At 39.2% G+C, this 22,414-nt stretch overlaps 1 protein-coding gene across 1 annotated transcript in view; it reads right to left on the reverse strand.

The window, feature by feature from the left end:
• CDH2 (cadherin 2) overlaps positions 1-13,378 on the reverse strand; it is a 110,857-nt gene extending 97,479 nt beyond the window's left edge. The window contains exon 1 of the mRNA XM_053467477.1: positions 12,913-13,378. Within this exon, the coding sequence (XP_053323452.1) occupies positions 12,913-12,990 (78 nt within the window). The 5' untranslated portion in view covers positions 12,991-13,378. The remainder of the gene's footprint in view (positions 1-12,912) is intronic.
• Between the last annotated feature and the right edge of the window lie 9,036 nt (positions 13,379-22,414).

A 22,414-nucleotide genomic window follows, 5' to 3' on the forward strand; every position in this document is an offset into this window, starting at 1 on the left:
CACAGTACTGTCACAAAGAAGCAACATTTAATGAACCCTAAAACTACCTACTACATCATCGCCATGAACTGAACCTAAAATTGGCTTCTCGGCTACAAATGAGCAGATAATAATGTCTGCTTCTTGTAGGAGTACAAACATAGTCAGCCACTTAATGCATTATGCTAACCAAATGCATAGAATTCGTATGGATACATCTTACAACACAACTACTATACCGCATCGGTTGCCCCATTACGTTAACTGGTGTTATGGGGTAGGGGCCAATTGTCAAACTAGGTGTCAAAATACTGATATGTATACAACATTTGTAGATGAAAATATAAACGTATTAATACTCTTAGTATAAATGTATCTGGTACAATAAGAAGATAACATTTCCATGTCTTTTAAGGGAACTTATTGATTTTTATTAAAAAGTTGGTTAATATAAATCCTGTTTTTAATTGAAATAAGCATTTCAACACACAGTTTTGTACCATGGATACAATACTATAGACAGAAATACACAGAAATGTGCATTAGTGCTCTGTAGTTATTGATATAGACAATCATTTATTCTATTACTATTCATGTAAATGTTTGACACACATGAACAAATCTCTCTCTATTGAACATGCCTTGAGAAAGGACCTTTGTGTCATGCTTCATAACTAGTGAAAGTGGACACAAAGCCTTGGAATTAGTTAACTGGAGAGAGCAGGTTGCAGCCTGGATGGTCTCCTTCCTGTTGATTTGAGAGGCTCTAGTATGTTAGGTCCCCCGCTGGGAATGCATTAAAAAATAGGACCATGGTGATTAAATTCCACCAGCATGGAATTTGAGGCCCTCTTACAAAGAGCAAATTCTAACGATAAAACAAAAGTTATATTGCCACATGGATACACAAGCTGTCTGATACTAGATTAACGCTGAGAACAGTTTACAGTACATGGAAAAGTCCAACCAGGATTATGTGTTAAATCAAATGTGGTCATCTGTCTACTCTAACATGGAATATGGTTCATTAAATCTCATTAAGAACTTAAGCACCCCGAAGTGATCACCACATGCCTGTTTAATAAAGGTGTACAACAATAAAAGTCAATCTGTACCAAGGTATTTGAATATTTTGTTTTAGACTACAACCACTGTTTATCCAAACCTATCAGATTTCAGATTTAGGCAAAAGAGACAAAGTAAGAAACGTCAAATAAATTATCCAGGAAAAACAAACCTGTACCTAGTCTAATAAAAATAAGCTGATTCACATTCATTTAGGCATTGTTGGGATGGGAGCCTTGTGGGGTATTTAGCTATTTTTCTCCTTTGCAACAAATTTGCACCCCGCTATATTCTAAACAACTACCATTGTTAGGTTGGACAATGGCCACCAAAACAAAAGCTTGTGGGCATGAATACAATTCTCCCTCATTCCTAATACCGGCATTGCTTCAAGCTTTCAGAAAACAAAAGACAGTACTAAGTCTTCGCACAATCCCTCATTAAGGCTCCTCCAGCCGAAAGAAAGTTTGAAAAAAAAAGAAGAGACAGATTCCTGAAAGTATTACCCATTTCCTGACTTCAAGTCTCATGAAACCTAGAGGAAATTAAGGTAAACAAGTGCTATAAGACGGATTTTATTTGAAGGTTACACAACAGCATTAGGAATCTAATAAAGCGCAAATAAAGGGAAAGTGCATTTAACATTTACTGATGCAGTCAACGTCTAAAAGGAAGCCGTCAGCAACCCGGGCCACAAAAGACAGCTCTACGCTTCCAAACACACGTCTACTTTGGCTCATTGGTTTATTTTGAAACAAATGAATGCAGATTTTAAGAGCTGCCTTCTGGATTTTCCGCAGATAATGAAGATGAAGCGGGCTTGCTTCAAGGAGATTCAAAACTGAAAAATAATGAATCCATGGAATTGATCCTAACATTCAAACTGTGAGCCTGAAAGTAAATGCATTACCCCATTTCAGTACAACCAACGGAGATCACAAACTTACAAGCTCTTAGTAGTATTTTTAGATAATTGCCTTAATGTGCAAGGTACCCATGCAACCAAATAATTTAACCACACAACCATTCCAAAGTAGTTATTGTGCATGTTGCAGAACAGTCTGTGACAAGTGCTGCCCTAGAATGATTTACATGATATTGTAGAATCTAGGTGCCCTTGTTTAATGGCCAATACGGCAACGCCACAAACCTGTTAATGACAATGGTCAATAGAAAGTATCATATTATATTATAGTTATACAATATTTATATATATCTTACACATATTATCTAACTCTTGGTCTTATACTATGGGGCATAACTCCCTTGCAGTGCATCTGTTTAAATCTTAATTAAACAATGGTGCTGAATACCCAAGAGAAAGAAAGTTAAAAGTATGCGTTGTAAGTACTTACAATATGTTTATGGCCCGTAGATTAAAATATTATATGGCCACGAATGTCAATTTTCTTTCAGCAAAATAGGCAACATATCACTGAGAAAGCATTAACATTCCCGCAGCTGTCTCTTGGTGTTTTTTCACATGCTCCCAATAAATTCTTACCTAGAGGCTGAGTTTGATTGAACAGAGCAGTGCCCTATCTCACTTAAAGACTACATTTTGAGCTTGTTAGATGACATGTCTACTTTAGCAAATTTACTAGCAATATTTTAAAGCTTAATTAATATGATCTGGCCATATATAAAAATGTCTTACACCAATTTCAACACACAAAAAAAACCTTTATGTCCTTATATAGTATTATTTATACACTTTTTAAAAAGATAGCCAAAATTGGGTAGATTTTATAGAGAACATCAAGATACCTTGAGAAAGTTTTTTTAAGGCAAAGTTTAAGTGTATAAAATGTTCCAAACGCTAAACAAAAGCAGTAAAATTTTAGCATCTATGGTTCCCTGGCTCATGGGAATTGTCCAATCTTGATTATTAATGTTCCGTAGCTATTTAATCTTTGAAATGAAGCACATCTTTCATTAGCTGTGAGCACCTGGCAAAAATCAGTAGATAAAGTTACTTATGTGTGGGCTTTTTTCTTCCTAACAATACTGGCTTACAGACGGGAATGCCTGCATTCAGATAACGTTACTTATTACTGCTCAATGAGAAAAAAAAAACAGAAAGCTTTTGTAGGGTGAGTCATAAAGGATGGTCAGTCACCAAACACCGCCATCTATAAGATACTAACGGCTGTCATGGATGACTGAATCGCTGATAAAATGATTGTTAAGTGTTGTAACCAGGGCTGTCCACACTGTCTGCTTCTTCCAGTCTCAGCAAGTGATAAATCTGTATGTTATTCTCCAAGTACAAGACTGCAGAAATATTCAGCGCTCATGTTTGAAAAATGGCCTTATTTGCAAGGGGAGCCTAAAAATCTTTTCTAACTTGTTCCACAATACTGTTCTGCGTGTAAAGCACAAACTCTCTATCAGGTAAGTCAAGTACGGTATGTGTTGGCCGTTACAAGCAGACGAAAGCTAAGGGTCCCAAGCGACAGGGACTTCCTTAACATTTAGTTCTGTTGTTATTAATATCTGAGAATCTAAAATGGGATTATGCGAATATATTTTTTTGTAACGAAACATGCAGGTATAATACCAAAAAATTAACTTCCTCTACTTCCTATACTACATGTGTTTGTATTTCATGTTAATGACCCCTAACGGGAAACAAGAATTATGCTAGGAAGATTGTTGGTGTTCAGAAAGTATAGCTATGAGTTTCCAGCCTTCCTCTGATGGTCAGAGAGGCAGTGAGGTCTCCTGGCCTAAGGCAGCAGGTCCAGGGTCTCCCTTTTGGGTGAACAGGCCCCCAGTGTCCTGCTGCTCAACAGGCCAGTTTGATCTCCCCAACCGAGCCAATTACTCTATGGAGACTGCAGGTTCAGCACGGCCTATATATATATTGCATTAGGAGGAGCTGAGCACCTTTAAGACACCAAGCCCCGAGATATGACATCATGACCTTTTAATGCTGCGAAGGCGCTGACCCTACATCTGTGCACATATAAGCATAGCAGCACATGTGCATGAAACCTGACCAATGTTGGGAAACCACTTCTGGAAAAATATCCAGAAGTATTTGTAAATGCCCTTCGTTTAGTTGGAAGAGAGTTATCAGCTAAACAAAGAGTTATGAGCATGACTCCTGAAGAAAACTGGCCATGACCACCCTCTGAAACTTCCAAAGAAAGCTTTAAATTCTTTTGGCCTGCATCATTCTAGCCTTTCATAGCTATGAGAAATGTAGGGCTTATGACTACTCAGCTATGGCCTTCAGGGCACAGCAAGGCTCCTGTAATTCTTTTATAATCAAAGGTGAATATAGCAATCGCCCTCCTCTTCCCAAAATAATAGCAAAGCATTTATTGTGTCTGTTACATCAAAGATATGAAAAAAAAAATTGTTTTGTTAAGGGTCTTTTTTTTGTTGTTTTTTTTTGTTCCTCTGTGAATAATGTAATTATACTGATAAAATCTGTTCTCATTTATCACTGCATTGTTTTCCATGTAAATAATTTTTGTACACAGCTCATTTTTAGTTTGTAATTCTGTCTTTTTCATGTACATACATTTCCTCCTTAGCTTCACAATTTGTGGACATTTTATATCCCTAATTAAGTAATGAATAAGTCACAGCAATAAAAGCGGTATTGTGAGCTGCAAAATGATATTGGGAAAGCTGGGGTTGTGCAATCTTGAATTCAAAGTAGGCCATTCAGAGAAGAGCATTGTGAAATGGGTAATCTGAATGATGCAACACATCAAGATCCCTAAAAATGTATGGCTTACATGACTCGCCTAATAGAAATGTACAAATATTTAAAAACATACAAAAGGATGGCATTTCCATCAAGAGGGTCACTGGAACAGGTGGAAGTGCCCACAAGCAAGATGACTGGTAAAAAATGCAGGAATAATATTAGGTCTTATGCATGGACTAGCACACCAACAGAGGTGGTTGTGGCTAATATAATGTGAGACTTCATTATATAGCGCCAACAGTTTACGCAGCACTTAATACAATACATATATTCAAGGGGTATGACAAGACGAGAATTGACAGACTAAGACAAACTGATACATTAGGGGGAGAGAGCCCGGCTCGCAATAGTAGAAAAAAAAGAATATCAGAGAAAAAGGATAAGACTAAAAAAGAGCGACTGGCTCCAAAATGCATAACATTGACAAAATATTTATGTAGTAAGGTTATAGACTATAAACTGAATAAAGTATTTCGTAGGGCAAACTGGTATTATCACACTAGTTCAAAGAGAAAACAAAAATCTCCAACCATTATGCATTGGCTAATGATGAAGGGTTTATTAGTTTTGCATGCATACATTGGGTAGTTAGATGGGAAAAGGTTAAAGAGGCTAAGCTGAAGGGTAACTTTTTTGAAAAACTGACTAAAACACTAATGGTATGGACAAAACATTAAATAAATAAAGATCGAGCAACTTGCTACAGCTTACTTACTTTAGATTATATGAAAAGCTAAAGGAGCAAACAGATTTTATGAAATTATAAACATTGCCTCCAGAACCTCCTTCATGCTGTTCCTTGATCATCTGAGTAAGTAAGATGAAAACAGATTTAAAAAAAAGAAAATGAAATGAGCTTAAACCACAGCAGCAAATGTTCCTTATCTTTTATATGTTTCATTACTACTTTTTAATCATGTTATTTTGTTCCAAAACAATATATTTGTATGGATTTTTTTTATAGTTACAAATCCTGCCGTGCTATAAAACATTACTTTTTTTTTATTTATAGTTTTCTTACTTTTACATGTAATGGCCAATACTTGTAGGTTATCAGAAAACCTACAAATTCTGGTTCACTGTATTTACTTAATTTATAAAGTTATGGATTCCATAACACTTTAGTGAACAAGCTCAATTCAATGGAATATTCAGACAAATGTAGATTCTGGGCATTTGTTGATAAACCGTTAAGTAAAATTAAACTTTTTCCTTCAATAAGGGCAACAAAGTAAACAAAAATCCACAATTTCAGTGGACCTGCACGGAGAAGTCTACAAGTTACAGTATGTGAACTTTGCATTTGACCATAAAGGAAGTTCATATAGACCATAATGTCACTTTCTATATACACAAACCAAACTGGTAATCGTGGCGTTGCTGATATTGTACTGTTGAAACATAGAAGCTCTACAACATTTTTTTCAAACAATGATGAAGTTCCATTGAAAACAACAGTTGAAAGAATATAAGTAACTTATATAAATAACAATCTTTTTGGTAGATGGTGGTAATGCTCCACCACATGCACTATGAGCACTATTTATGCACAGTTAAAATAAGGTTCAACATGACTCTCCACTTGTGTAACACACCTTTTCAAATAGACCCCGTCCATAATTAAATTAAAATAGATCTACTGCTCATCAAAAACTGACAAGGCTTCCCATTGTAGGGCCTGCTGTCATTTTGTTGTAGTGATTTGCAGAAGGTGAAACCAATCGGTCCTACTAATGGTCCTTAAATCCATAAATCTCCATGATATTCAGAATTAAGTCACATGAGAAGAACTCTAAATGAAAGGATAGCGTGAAGATTGAATCAGCTCTGGACTGGGTGAGACTCAGGTTCAAACCCTGCAACTCCCATTTATGATATGATCTCAGGTTGATACATCTGAAGACTTTGTATCTGGGTGGACGATATTTTGAAGGACTTCTGAATTTTATCAAAAATTTATCTCAAAGGTGATTTATTTTCCTTTAGTTGTGTTAAAATAATAAGACGGGCTCCAGTGGAAAAACCAACCATTTTCTATTACCTGCTGACTTATTTCACTGTGATAAGAAAATACATAGCTACTTTAATATATATAAAAAAAACATCTACAAGAGACTTTACTTGTTAGAATGCTACCAGAAAATCACCGTTTGAACTCATCAAATGTTGATTACTCCTGTGTTATGTGCTGAAAGCAAAATGCAACTATATAGTGCAGTCTATTTTTCCTTCCCTCACAGATAAGCCATTTAGCAATCTTTACAATTTTTTTTCTTCTGTTAGAACCACTGAAAGCATGTAATGGGAAAAGAGATTGGATAGGTGAGTATTCACCAGGGCTTTTAAAAATATTATTTCTTAACTATGACAGGAGAGACCCTGAATACAAAAGATGTCAAAATGTACCATATTCCTTTTCACGTAGGTTAAATGTAAAGGTGGGTTAAGGTGTGTCATGTTCTTTCAATCTGCTCTACAAAAAGTGTATTTTACCGTTTGTTTTTTGTTTTATTTTTTATTTACCTTTTTTTCTGTTTAGTGGGACTGGGCCTTTCTGGTTATTTATAAGTGAGGAACTCTTAAGAGTACCATTTTTATCATTTTTTGAGTTTAATTGTCTCTTTTATTTACTGCATGCCGATCAATTATCTTTCTCTTTTGTGATAGCGCCATCACATTCTGCAGTGCTGGATATAGAAGAAAAGACCTCCAAAGTCACATATTTTTCTACGTTGACCCAATCACCTTGGACTAAACGACTCATCTTCTTTTGCACTCATATGACCATGTCTATTTTCCCTAACCCTGCATCCTACAAAGAGTGCTACAAAATTCTCTTAGTTTATTTTAAAAAAATCATTGCTGTAGACTCTCAATTAATAGGGATAGGCATTAAAGAGGACTTAAGGAGACTTTCATTTTTATATTTTACCTTAATATAAACATGACTAGCACAGATACATATGTTCCTTTTAATAGTTTCACTGCCCTTTCTAATAATTTTGCTTGTATCTGGCTTGTCAGAGGAGCCCGTGCTAGATCTGAGCCCAAGCTTAAAGTGTTTTCACCCACCCACACCCGGTTTGCCCACCTAATGGTACTTTTCGGATGAGAAACACATAAGAGTTCATGGGATGGGTACAATTAATCCGTGTATTGTCACTATATACTGCAGCAGTGATATTTATGACTAGAACACTCAGGCGTGCAACTGACTCCCTTAGGGTAATAGACATGGCTACCAAAACAGCTCTATGTTGAATTCCTGCTGTGGATATAGTCATGCCTACTTGGTGAGTTGAACCCACGTTAGTATTGTCCTAACTTCTAACCACCGATAATGGTTTATCAGCAACTTGTTTATTGGATTATGAAGTCAATTAAACAATGGAGACAAAATGGAAAGCTTAAAAATATATTAAATATATTGCTTTACACATTCTGGGTCAGAAATGTGTCTAACCTATTCCAATGCCTTTCGGGCTACAGAAAAATAAAAGCTATACAATATCGAAACAATACAGTAGATCTGGTTGTCCGTGCTTACACATTTACACACAATCACATGGTATCAACCATGCGTAATGCAATCGTGAATAGTGCCAATTTGCGCATTGTGAAAGGAATTTTGACCTGGCCGCTATAGTTCATGCCCAAAACAACATAAAAAGGTAGATTATGGAACAAAACACAAAGAGGCTAATGAATATTAGCTGTTGGAATGCATTGTTCACTACCCTGCAGAACACTAAAGCCCCAACTCTCCTCCCCTGCTAACATCACCATGGAAATCTCCAGTGCAAGACCATAATCCAGGAGGCAGGGGACCTTTCAATGCCCTTTCACTCACATTTGTAAAGTACTTTCTCCCAAGAATGAGAAAGATGTGGAAAAAAAAAAGTTGGCTTTGTAATTAATGCAGGCACCAGACATAAAATATATTTTAAAGGTCTGGGGGCGGGGGTACATCATCTTGTTTTTACAATTTCCAAAGGTTTTAGGCATAATAGGTAAAGAACAAAGGACAACAGAACCGATACTGATCTAAAGAAAGTAATTTTAGAATTCTACCAAATGTATTCTTTATATTAGAATTACGTCCAGCTCACTGGAATTATAGAGCCAACACCCTACCATTACCAGATCAACAGTTCTATAGGTAGATTTGCATTCACGCCAGCCAGCTAATGTATTTGTTTGCATACCAAAGAGCCAGTTATTTTTAAACCATGAAGACCCAGGAAGTAGTGACACTATTTTCTTACATCACTGAAATGAATGTACATGTCATAGGTTTCTCAGTGCACATGTCATAGGTTTCTACAATGCTCTCAGACAATTCTAAAGTGGAAGGTGCCAGAGAAGATGGAATAAGGTGACTGTCAGACCCTTTTCATTATTTCCTAAAGAAAGAATTGTCTCCTGAAACCCTGCTACCCCAGGAGGCTGGCTTTATTAATTGCATACTGTGTGTAGGATTACTGGAGAAAACAGTACAGTAATTGTAACAATCCTATTTTTTGATGTGTCATAACAACCCCTTAAAAAACTAAATAATGAAATTATATAATCAGTTATATTATAATCTGCATAAAGCCCCCATATTGGCTTTATTGCTGGCTCTGCAAATGCTACTAGCAGGGGTATACTGAGATCCTTGTGTGAATACATGGAAAATGCTCCTATTCACTTCAAAGGGAGACTTTTCAGTCACTCATTGGCTGTTCCAAGCTTCCAATCAGTGGCGAGAACTGATGGAACACACTGCAGTCAGAAAGCTACATCTCCAGAGCTGCAGCTTCTACTTAAGGTAAATGTATTTTTTTTAACTTATTTTTGTTTTTTAAAGGGTGTATATTTAAATACTTTAATATGCACTCTTTAGTAGGACTGTGTGTCTCTCTTTAAATCCTGGACATATCAGCCTGGTAGCTACAGCTCCTATAGTCTTACGGCTGGGGCTTATACATGACAGTATGCTATATGCATGTATGACATGTATTTTTGTGACAGTATATTCTCCAATAAACATGTACCAATGAGTGGTTACACTGGATCTAAACCATGCTGGAAATCTTGGTCTGGAGAAGTTACTCTAAGTAACATATATGGACAAATGCTGGCCGTGAGGATTAATTTCAGGCAATTTAACTTTCAAACACCAAAAATTAGATGTATCCACGGGTCCATGTCGCTCTATAATTTATGTTATGAAATCAACAACGCTGCATAAAAATTAAAATTTTAGGAATAAATATTAAAAAAAATGAATTATACATGTGATATGGAATGTGATTGCATGACACATGCCAACACAAGCATTAAAACACCAAGGGGAAATTAAATTCCACAGCAGGAACATCACAGCTGCCCCCTGATACTGATAAAAAAAAAGCCCATTTCCTGTGTTCCCTTGACTCCAACATTAAACTCGCCCTGTACAAAGGCTTATCGAAAATCTCCAAACAAGCTGTCACCTACTCGCACAAAATCTACAAAAAAAAATGAAATGTCACACTAGAGCAACGCGGGATCTGAGTTATGAAGCATGTTTAATTCCTTAAGACAAATCTCTAATACCGATGTACGTATATGGTAAAACAAAAATCAGCCTCCCCGCAAAAGAAGTCTTGGTTTGTGTGCGTGCAGAACACAAAACTCATTGCGTGCAAAAAAAAAGACTCCTTCCCTCAAGTGGAAACAATAAAACAAGATCCAGTACAGTATAAGGTTACTGTAATGTGTGCCATTTCCCACACCGTGCAGAAGAGCAGGGCCTCCTTCTACAGTTTAATAACAAAAGGAACAAAGAACACAATAAACCAAAGATACGTTCTTCTAGACTTCCCCGGAAAACATAATAATTTATCTTTTCCTTAACAATATTTTTTTCCAACGTAATCATTTACAATGTACTTCATTTTGTACGCAACATAAAAACATAGAATTCATAGATATGTAATAACGGATGAATCAATGGGAAGGCTAAAACAGATAAGAGTTCATTTTGTAGACTGTGCTACCGCACAACACTGAGCACATTTATCATGTGCGGTACTGCAGTCAAGACTGAAGGAGTTTGTTCACTTCTCATTTGGGAAATATCTGGGGTTAGTGGGTTAGCTTAGTGACTTATCATTGAGGAATATGTGGTTAGAGTGGCTTGTTTAATTAACAAGCCCATTTGGGGATACGTAGGAGAGGTGCACACCTCAAACGAGAAGAAGCCAGGGCAGACGTTGCTTGCAGGCTGATCCTTTGAGAAATATTGGGGGAGTTTGGTGACTTCTTTATCAATTTCATTTTGCAGAAGTGCAGCGTGCAGAGCGTATAAAAGCAGGAAGCCAGTCAGCACATTAGGGCTTACAGACTGTAAAACCTGGAGGCAGACTATAAGTAATCCCCACGGCTCTGCTGGCTCCAGTTTAAACACCATGGACAGTACTCTGCTGAAGAGCTAGAAGAAGAGAACTGAAAAAAAGGACATTGCATGCAGCGTATAGTCACGGTATGGGGGTAGGATATGCTATATACCTTTATATATAGGTTGACAAAAAATGACAATGAATAAAAAGCAAGGAAAAAAAGGAATAATAAAAAAAAACACATTGCACACTGAAGAAAGAATTAAGTGACGAACCAGCTAGAATAGGGGGTAGCTTCACCAAAGAGAAAACCACTCCCATCATCATGATTGTTGCCATGAAAATCACACAAAGAAATTCCGTGCTAAACAAGCAAGAATCAGCCCATAGACCACCACCCTTAAAAAGTAAGAGGCCACTTTCTGCATGTAATATCTCTTTGTTTGGGAATTCTAGCAATTTCTGAATCTGTCCCCCAAAAGTATAAACAAACAACATAAGCAGATTATGATCCAAGATTGTGATAAACAAGGGATATAAGAAGAGGGTCAGGGAGTAACAGAAGGTTTGAGGATCTCCCTCCGACCCCAAGTAAATAGTATTAAGCAATGATCATCTGCACCATCTGTGCTACTGTTGCCTAGAGCCATCATTTTAACCCCACATCCATAGTGCTTGGCTACACTACAAAGGGGTTAATATTTGGGGGGATGTTTTACTTTGTAGACTGATACTGAAAGACTGAAATAGATAGATGATAGATAGATGCTCATCATAGATGCTTAACATATATATATATATATATACTGCAGCCACCACATGTCAGGAGGATGCAAAACCTTGATTTGATGTAATCCCCCGAACTGCCACAGTTCATGGGGGCACTACTTGTGTTTGGTTACCCGAAGGTTTTGGCATGGTGGGAGCAGACCCCCTTAAAACACCAGCCGATGCCATACATACATAAGCATAAGACACTGAACGCACGGCTGTGTCCGCCGGTTAATGTATTTAATAGTGAATGGTCCCGGCTGTAAAGTGAAACCCAGCATCACATTTCAGTCCTAATGGGGAGAATTGGAGACTGTGCAGTCAATGTCTTGGGGGGAGGGTATTTGGGCTACTGTCTGCCTCCGATCTGCCTTTGGCTCCAGAATCATTTCTTTTAGCTTAAAAAAGTAAGTCCAACTCTTAACACCGAATCCAAGCCCTGCCTGTAAAACTCTTTCTAAGGATGAGCCAGCATTCATACAGCAAGAAAAGGGGCTGCCACATGACAGACACCCAGCACGCCTGTATACACGACACCATCCACCATGCAAATAAATCGGTGGTTTAACACATGCCCTGGCAGCGAGGCCGGGCTCACAGCAGGTGCGTGGGAGGCGCCTCTCAATGCCATGGGGACGAGTCGGGGGACTCACTAGAACTTACCGGCCCCATCACAAAGGCCTATGGCAACAATTAGGGAAAGGGTTAACCCGGCAGATGCCCAGCACGTACTGCATAAAACGGCCAGTGAGCCGCTAACCCCCGACACTGAGGCTGCGGGACTCGGGTCTACGAGGGAGATCTCGCAGTACCGCGTATGCCATCCTGGGGGTAACGTTTTAAATGTAGAGCAATCACCATGGAAACCAATATAGTGTCCGTGCTGATTGCTCCTCATTTAGTCCAGTAGCACTCTTTAGACATAAGGCCCTTGGTACTGTGTGTGCGTGGTTTACCACGCGTGGGGAGTCTGGTGCTGGGTGCCCGGCTCCATGGTGACCGCATTACCTGGTGCAGCATCAGGGCCGCTAGGATGCGCAGGGTCGGCAGCAGCAGCAGGCGAACTCTCGGGTCTCTCCGGCACATGGTGAGGGATAGCGATGAGCGGGCACGATGGCTTCAGAAAAGATGGGCAATAAACACACAGTCCGAGCCCGGCGGCTCAATGTCCAGCTCCTGCCGTTGCTTCCTTTTTTTTTTTTACAGCAGGAGACTCGGGGGGGAAATCATCAACAGAAAATAGCAAAGGGGTGACAGGAGGGGATAGAAGCTCTCTCACACACACAGGGCTTGGGTGATTTCCACAGGATCCTCCTGCAGTTTCCACCCACCCCCCGGGAGGAGTCCCTCGCCTGCGTGCTCCCGCTATCTGGATAACGGAGACAATCCGTCCCCCCCCCCTGTAGATCAAGGCTGCCAGCGATTGGAGATCCTCTTCCTTTTGTCTCCCACCTTATAATAAATCCAATAATAATGGGAGTCACCGCAAAACAGAGGGGGGGAAAAGGCAAATCAGTAGTTTCAAAGCAAGAGGGAAAGATCCAGTGCAAAGGGCTGCTTGTGTGAGGGCTTGTAGAAGAAGATGCTTGAAGGGTTTTTTTCCTCCTCTTCTCGTTTGATGCAATAATAAAAAAAAAATGCAAAGTGATATAATATTGATGGCTCAGAGCTGGCTGTGGGTCCTCTTCAGTGAATTCCACTCCCCCGAGTGTAAGTGGAAGCCAGTGTTCTCTTATCCATGCACAGCACTTTCCTCACTCCCGGCACGCACTGGCCGCTACTGCTGCTTCCCACTCTTTCTTTTCCGTGCTCCCTCCTCCTCCTTCAGGCGGCTCGCAGACTGATAACAATACAAGGCGCTGGCTGCACGAATCCCGGGTGGCTCGCAGCTCCTCCTCTCCCCTCCTGTCACTATCTCTACTCTCAACTCTGCGAGGGGCGCACAAGCTGCCCTCGCCCACCAGCACTAGGATCCTTAGCACAGGCTTTACTACAGACAATAAAGAGCCCCTACCCCAGCCATGTGCATACATGTGAAACTAGGTAAAGAAGTTGGCAGGTGAACATGCCAGGCCAGTCAGGCATATGGACCATAGGGGGGCTCCAACAGGCCCTATACAAAATGCCCCCAAGATGTGTAGAAGTCATCCAGGAGTGTCCTCCAAAATGCAGGTGGGCGTGCAGCAGAGATCTACTCCTATATTTCAATTTCTAAACATATATAAAAATAAAAAGACTTGGTGCAAAGCCACAAAGGAGCTTCTCGACTTCTCACTATTTGGTCAACGACCAGCCCTGAACACAAATAAGTGCCGCTCACCGGACCGATAAATGAACGACTTTTACTTCACAGCACAAATCCCTTTGATGATCAGACCACGTAGATTCTGTCAGATGACTTCTTTTTTTATGTGCACAAAGCCGATTAACAGGCAGGTGCTAAAAGTTCCTGTTATGCGACCAACAGGGTAACACAACAGCGGTTTTACAATACTGTACGAATCAGGATGCTTGACCTTGGAGCTCCTTTGGAGAAAGGCATCGCTGGTGAACAATAGTCCAGTTTGCAGTATTGTCCTTCAGAGCATCCCTCTTGCGTTATCTTAGCTAACCACAAAGGCAGTGAATTCTGCTGTATTACTAATGCAAGCGGCAAGGATCATTTCACTAAGGTCTCGGCATAAACTATACTTTAAAACAAAATTATATATATATATATATATATATATATATATATATAGTAATGCATTGGTTTTGTTGGCTTACTTTGCAATATAACATATTTTTTTCCTGTGAAATGCTGCAAATATCTGCTGCGGGGGGATTTTAACGTGCGAAAAAAAATGTATACTTCTATCTCCAATGAGACCTGCTCCTTTTGTCTGTAGGTACCTTGCCCAACTGAATGTATTTCTATTCATAACGTGTGATTGCGCTTGAAATCTTTTCTCCCAAGGTTGTTATTTCTAATAATCCTATTCACTAGGAAATTACATTTCCCTGATCATTTTTTTTTTCGGACCAGCCCAAAAATAGCTCTTGGAAAAAAAAAAAAAAAAAAAAGTGGTGCATGTCCCTAGCAACGTATTTTACTTTCAATGCTGTTGTTCTAACCTAATGTACCGCATTTGTGTGTATATAATCCCGGTGCTACCGCATCTTTTAATTGCATGCAGATAATTGCCCAGGAATAGACAGCATCATTCTCTGACAATTAAGACACATTAAATGACTTATCTCTTGTATATTTTTCAGTAACGATGTGGATTGGAATGCAGGGCGCCAATCGGCACCAGCGCTATAAACTCTTTATCTTCTTATTTAGAGGCTAAAACGGCGTTTACATGAATTCATTTAAAACTACAATGCTTTCGTAAATTTTCCCTTTTCTACCACTAGTCTCTGTGAAGAGTAAAGGGACACTCCAGCCATCAAATGCACTTTAACACATATGATAGACGAGTGTCATCCTTTAAATGAAGGTTATTTTGCATTTGAAGGCATGGAGATATTTATCAAAATCCCTTGTATGCATTTGGTCTCCTTCCCTGTCCCCCCTAGGTATTTGTATTGCAGCTGAACACATCTCCTATGAAATAGTGCGCATCCATGCATAGACACCTCTGATGCTGGCTTTCTTCCTACAGGGTCTAATAATGGGAACCCATATGTACCAAGCACTGCCATGGATTTCAATAGGAGCACTTGCCTGCCGGGGAAACTGGTGCAAAATCTAGACAGCAGAGGGAGTAGTGTGCTGCAGCTTGGGTGCTGCAGCCTTTTGCGTCAATAAATTATTTATTTACTTTTTTTTACTTTCAGGTAAATAAGGCATATCAAAGTGCTTACAAAGTATTTTAATATGCAATTCTCTGTTGGCGCCCCTTTAAGGCAAATGGTATGCGCAGATAATTAACCTCAATAGCGTACAAAGTGATGTATGTAGCCTCATTTAACAGTAAATGAGTTAATTGGAATATCGGTACCAACCCCTGCAACACATTTGTCACGCGGTTCATTTTTCTCATGTCTTCACCGGGAGGATCAGAGGACGAGAAGTAAAATGTTAACTAGAGCCAAGCATTCAGTGGAAAAGAAATAAAGAAACACTTTTTGAATTTGCTATTTTGCACCCGGCCACCTGCTGGGGAAGAGAAATTGGCAGCTTCTGTGCGCGCATTGAGAGGTTGTGGCTTTTCGCCCCTGTCCTGATTTTCACATGGCTGTGCAAAGATATCCTGCGTGAACCCAGAGCACTGCATTTTACAGAACGTTAGTTTGTTGTAAGGAGCTGCTAAATTTTCAGCCAACGACATTATAACGCATCTAACAGAGGCTCACAGTGGATGTCATTACACAGAATTAATTAGCAGGCCTAGAGACGGTGTAGAGATAGCGTTGACATCTTAAGAAAGCAATCTTTTGTCTTGCTTACACCCTTGAATTGTTTTTCTCATATGTTAATTTAGATCATGTCACTGCAAAAACAGATCAAGTTTAAACATACACATGTTAAATAAAATATATGTTGCCGTACAGCGTAAAGCCCCCCAAAAAACCATATTATCGGTATTGTTTGTTTATCTTGAAATGTAAATACTCAAGTCATTTGAAACAGTTCAGCCTTTGCTAGACAATGTTTTAATAGTAGATTACTAACAAGCTGTAACCATTTTATTTAGCGCCTATGCTTCACACAATTCATTCTCTCTATTGGAAACTTGTAATTATAATTGCCTAGACTAAAAAAAAAAAATACCAGTTAATTAACATTCTAATTAGATTTACGGTGTTTGTTCAATGTTAAAACTAGTAGACATCTAAATAACAGATCCGATCACAAGTCATAAGGAATTTATTTTCACCATGTTCATGTAAGGCATGTTTGTAACATGTCACTGATGAGTACAAATCACAAGACTTGAAAATAAGCTGCTCTTGTCAAGTTATTGCATACAGTTCCTGTTTCATTACGCAGAAATGTTTTTATTTCTCAAAAAAAAAACGGATTATACAGCTGATTTCACATCAGCTAAACAGCTTTAATTTGCAATTCCCCATATCCGCAAATCTCATGTCAAGTGGGAAAAGCCCAGCAAAATAACCCAGCTAACATAAAAGCTAATTATATATATAATACATTTTTGATTATATATACATGCACATATCTTAATAAAAAGTAAGTTGGGGCCGAATGGGGTTCAGACAAAGAAACAACAGATTTATAAACGTTAGGTAGTAGCCAAAAATTCAGGATATGCTGCTAAAGGTATAGTCAAACAAGAGAGGGCTGGCAATTTCTGGCCCGGTGGGCAGGTAATACCAAGGGGCCCCATCGTCTCCTTGACCCCATATTTCTGCACTAATACACACACACGCTATGCACATGTGCCTCCTTCCCTTACAATCCTCTCTTTACCTTCTTGGAGGCTTCTTTTGCGGGTTCTGTTACCCTTCCACATTCCGTCTCTGTGAATTGGTCGATTTAAATTGGACCAGCCCTCTTTTAAGAATTTTGGAGCAGCCGGGGGGGGGGGCAAACCCCGCCCCCTGGTCCAGCACACCTGTGGTCTCAAAGTATCCAATTAATCTTAACCCCTTAGAACTAGGGTTATTTTACTCAACAGGACCAGAGCAATTATTGTGTTTTTGCTATATCTTTCTTCAACCATAATTTCCCTCTTTTTTCAATTTGTGTCTTTCTTTTAACACCATTTTCATCTATATTATTATTAATTGTTTTATATAGCACCATCATATTCCAAAGAGCTGTACAATGGGTAGACAGGGCACAACAAATAGTATATAACATAACAATTCGACTTACAGAAACAACAGGTGAGGAGGGCCCTGCTCAAACGAGCTTAAATATTATTTTTCTTGAAAAATATTTCAAAAAACAGGCATTTTTCTTTTAAGCAACATAAACTTCCTGGAACAACGCTATACCTCTGCTATAATGTCACACTGTTGTGGAAGCAGAATTTCAATTTGCCTTTACATTGTATTGACATGTTTACGTTCAAATTTTATTGTATACAATGATACGATGTCTATTGCAAATACAATAGGTAAAAAACATGTATTCATAGTTTTACAGATATACAAATTATACACAGCTAGCGCAAACGGATAAAAAATACACAAAAAATAGATTTGCCCTAATTTGGAAACCACTCTGTGCCTATATGAAGTTTGCCTGGAATGCCATACAGTGTTAAAACCTGTGAACTTCTCAGGGCTGGATTCAGTTTATTCATAGACATAGCATACATATCATGTACAAAGCATGCAGACATAACCTATGTTAAGTCAACAATATTAAACACCTTAGACATCAAAACATTTATTCATTTCTAAGTACTTTACTGTGTTGCGGCACCAACAATAATTTAGTATGTAACATAATTTAAACAGTCAGAACAGCAAGAAAATGTAAGCAGTTTCATGGGTGCAAAGAATTGCCGTATTATGTCAGGAATGACACCCGGGGTTAAAGGGATCAGATGAGAAGTGGTGTGGAGGTTAGTCTTCCTCCCTGAGACTGTTAATGATGGAGTAGTCTTTAAGTAAGCAGAGGATCAGCCTGTGACAATCTCAAACAGTAATATGTTCCCTGTTCTGATCAGGTGGTTCCTAGCAAACCACAAGGCATACTTAACATGACACATAAAGTGCCACACTCTTTGTAAGTTCCTGGAAAAAGTCCATACAGAACAGAGTGGTAGGAAAGGAACATTCTCTCCACAGAGTATTTGAGTTTATTTTCCAGGGATCCGAGCAAAGCCTGTGCAAAAGGACATCGTCAGAACAAATGTAGTGAAGTCTCTGAAGAAAATGAGACCAGACATCTCGCCAAGCAGATGAAGACGAAGCAGGCCCTTTCACTATCATTCTCGTTCACTTTGTCACCCTGTAAATATGCCACTACCTTTTCTGTTGACCACTTCTGCATCTTATTGTTCTTCATCTTCTTTCTTTTATTGTCTCTCATCTACCTTCATCTGCATCTTCGCCGACATAACCTGGCGCGAACATTTGACCTCTTCCCCAAATCATTCTTGGCCCATTTGTGCATGTCTAGTGGGCAGTATCTGTATCTGCACAGCCCTCTAACATGCATGAATGTTCTTAAGGGGATGCCTCCCTGGATCACCATCTACGCAGTGTCTACCACCTTGCGGCAGTAGAGACACTTGTGTATAGGAGGCCCCTCCAGGCCCCTGGCACCAGTTCCACCAACCCATTCCACCCTGGACATACTGCACATACTGTTTGTGTGTATGTTAGTCTGTGAGAAAATAAGGCTGTTAGTCTGTCTATGTATGTTACTGTATTTGTGTGTATGCTAGTATATGTGTGTTTACACAGCCAAGTACACAGCCAAGTTACTGTGGTTGTGTAAGTATGATACTCTGTGTAGGTATGCTACTCAGTGGCGACTCTAGAAACAATATATAGGGGGGGCACACAAGATGCCACAGTCAAACTGGGGGGGCATTAATAATTTCCACCATTAAATCATACCACTGAAAAAACACACACACATATATATATATATATATATATATATATATATATATATATATATTGCCAAAAGTAATGTGCTATGGTATGATACTTTTGTTTTTTGACAATACAATACTTGATCATTCAACATGGGAAGCCTGAAGCCACAATTTAGTACGACTAATCCTTGAAATCCTTTAAACAACACAATACCTTAACTTTTCCACTAAATGATTTCAGGGCCTAATATTAGTCCCTGCTGCCGATATATATATAAATATATATATAAATATTACACCCTGCTGCCGATAGCAGGTATAGATCAACACATTAACACACAAACCCAACTTTGCATGTATAGATCAATTGAAATTCACTTGTGATCTCAGCACTGAAGGTATATATCAAATAAACAGAATCAGACATACAAATCCTGTATTTGCAGGTATACAATAATAATATATGAAATGTAGCTTTGCAGGTATAGATCAAATCAATACATGGAAACAGCATTGCAGGTATTAATCAACTGAACAAGACATACAAACCCTGTATTTGCAGGTATACATAAATAATGTATGGAAACATAGCATAGCAGATATGGATCTACAGAAGAACACACAAACCAAGCTTTGCAGGTACAGATCAATTGGAATTCACATAAAAACACGGCATTAAAGGTATATTTAAAACACACTAAATTACAGGCATAGATCACAGGTTGCACACCCCAAAGTCAGCCCTGGCGTCCACACTGCACACATAGAACCTGGCCAGCACCCAGATTACACACATAGGATTTGCCATCTTTGTCCCATATACACCCTGCCTGTGCAATCTTGTTCCCCAAGGCTCAAACATCCTGCTAGTGCCATCTTTGCCCTTCCACAATTATACATCTATGATACACACAATCACATTAACTCACGGTCTCCCTCATTCAGACAAATCATCCACATATTAACTCATGCTCTCCCTCATTCAGACAATTCATCCATTTTAAGAAACTACACCCCTTGGAGCTTCAAATGAGGGGCTACATGTATTTCTAGGACAAAAGTTGAGTGCACAAATAATGATTGAATATGTCGCTTTGGCTTGAAAAATATGTTTTTTCTAACCATAACGACATGTTCATTTGTGTCTTGCGCACTCTAGGTTTGTACTAGAAACACATACAGCCCCTCATTTGATGCGCCAAGGGGTGTAGTTTTTGCAAATGTGTACTTTTTGTGCCATAATTTAACTTCCTACGTGAGCAGTAATGCCACGTCAAGGCTTCAACCCTAATTACTGATCATTCACACGCCTTTCATATCTCCATTCACTCGCAGAAGCACACGCCATTCTTTCCATACATTTACTCACAGTAGCACACACACCATTCTTTCCCCTTACAATCCCAAAGAAATGATGGTAAAGGGAGAGAAAAAAAATCACTTTTACAGCAAAAATAAGTTTTGCAGTAAAAATGCAAGGCGCTCCAGCGATGAGATGGTTACTCACGTACCGCACAGGCTAAATGGCTGATTTTAATAATATTTGCAGTTCATCAGGATTTCAAAAATTGCCTCCCTCTACCGTTGGCTAAATTTAACCCCATGATCAAAGGGATCATAGGATTAAAAATTAGTATCAGCCATTTTTAAAAAGGGAATGTGACTTTTTATAGCTATATGATCGCTGTGGTAACATTGGCTACCACAGTGATCATTTAGCTAGAATACTTAATTTTTTTTTTTTTTTAAGTTAAACTACTTTATGTTTAAATAATTTAATTTGGGGGTCTCTAGGCAATTTTGATCTTTTTTTATCTGCCTTTAGAGACCCCAAATCATTTTTTTTATATTTTAATTTTTTTTAACTTAATATTTTTTATTCTTTTTTTACAATTTATATACCGTTGGAAAGGTGAGGCGATTACCTTTCCAACGGTATATGTTGGGGGTATGTAGCTGCTTAGATGCCTGAGATACAGGCATCTAAGCAGCATGCCCCCATACCTCTTTAACTGACAATTGTCAGTTGTTAATAAAGTTGCGCGGTGACGTCATCGCGTCATTGCGCGAGACGTCACCGGGCAGATCGGGTGGCCCCGGTGATGGCCTTCAGTGTGAGGGCCAGATCGCCGGGGTAGGTGGTGATGGAGGTCCACAGACCTCCATCAAGGTAAGATAGTGCTAGTGACGGCATGGTGCCGTCGTTAGCACCTGACTGGGACTGCTAGCGACGGCACCATGCCGTCGTTAGCAGTCAAGGACTGTCCTGGGTGGTTATAAATTCGGCGGGGGGGCAACAGGGGGGGCAAGGAATAACCTAGGGGGGGCAATTGCCCCCCCTTGCCCCCCTGTAGCGACGCCACTGATGCTACTGTATGTGAGTGTGCAAGTATGTTAGTGTGTGTGTATGTTAGTATGTGTGTCTATGTCAGTATGTTGCTCTGTTTGTGTAGGTATTTTCATATGTGTGTTAATGTGTGTGTGTTAGTATGTTACTGTCTGTGTAAGTATGTGTGTGTAGGTGTCACGTTCCCACCGCTGCACTCACCTCCTTCCCACGCCGAATCCTCTCCTCTGTCTGCACGGCCGACACTATGGTGCGCGGAAAGGGGTCCAGCGTGAACCTACCTCGTTTGTGAATTTACACTGTCTGAACTGACCTCTGCTATTCCTGACCACGATTTTGCTCTACCGGTTCCCTACCGGTACCTCGCTTCTGGTTTTTACCTACATATCCAGCTTTGCATTCAGGGCTCCATCTACTAAACCCATGACAGTAGGTATGTTAGTGTGTGTAAGTATTTCACTGTGTGTGTAAGTATGTTACTGTGTGTGTAGAATAATCTTGAGAGTCCCAACCTAATCTCTGGCACTGGCAATTTTTGTTACACCACTGAGTAGAGAGGTAGTAGTGTGTGGATACATGTGTACTGCACTGTTGAGTTAGTGTGTGTATTTTAGATATATATGTATATACATATATACTATACATACTGTATATA

Source organism: Spea bombifrons, chromosome 5 (assembly GCF_027358695.1).
Source record: "Spea bombifrons isolate aSpeBom1 chromosome 5, aSpeBom1.2.pri, whole genome shotgun sequence".
In the NCBI taxonomy this organism is placed as follows: Eukaryota; Metazoa; Chordata; class Amphibia; order Anura; family Pelobatidae; genus Spea; species Spea bombifrons.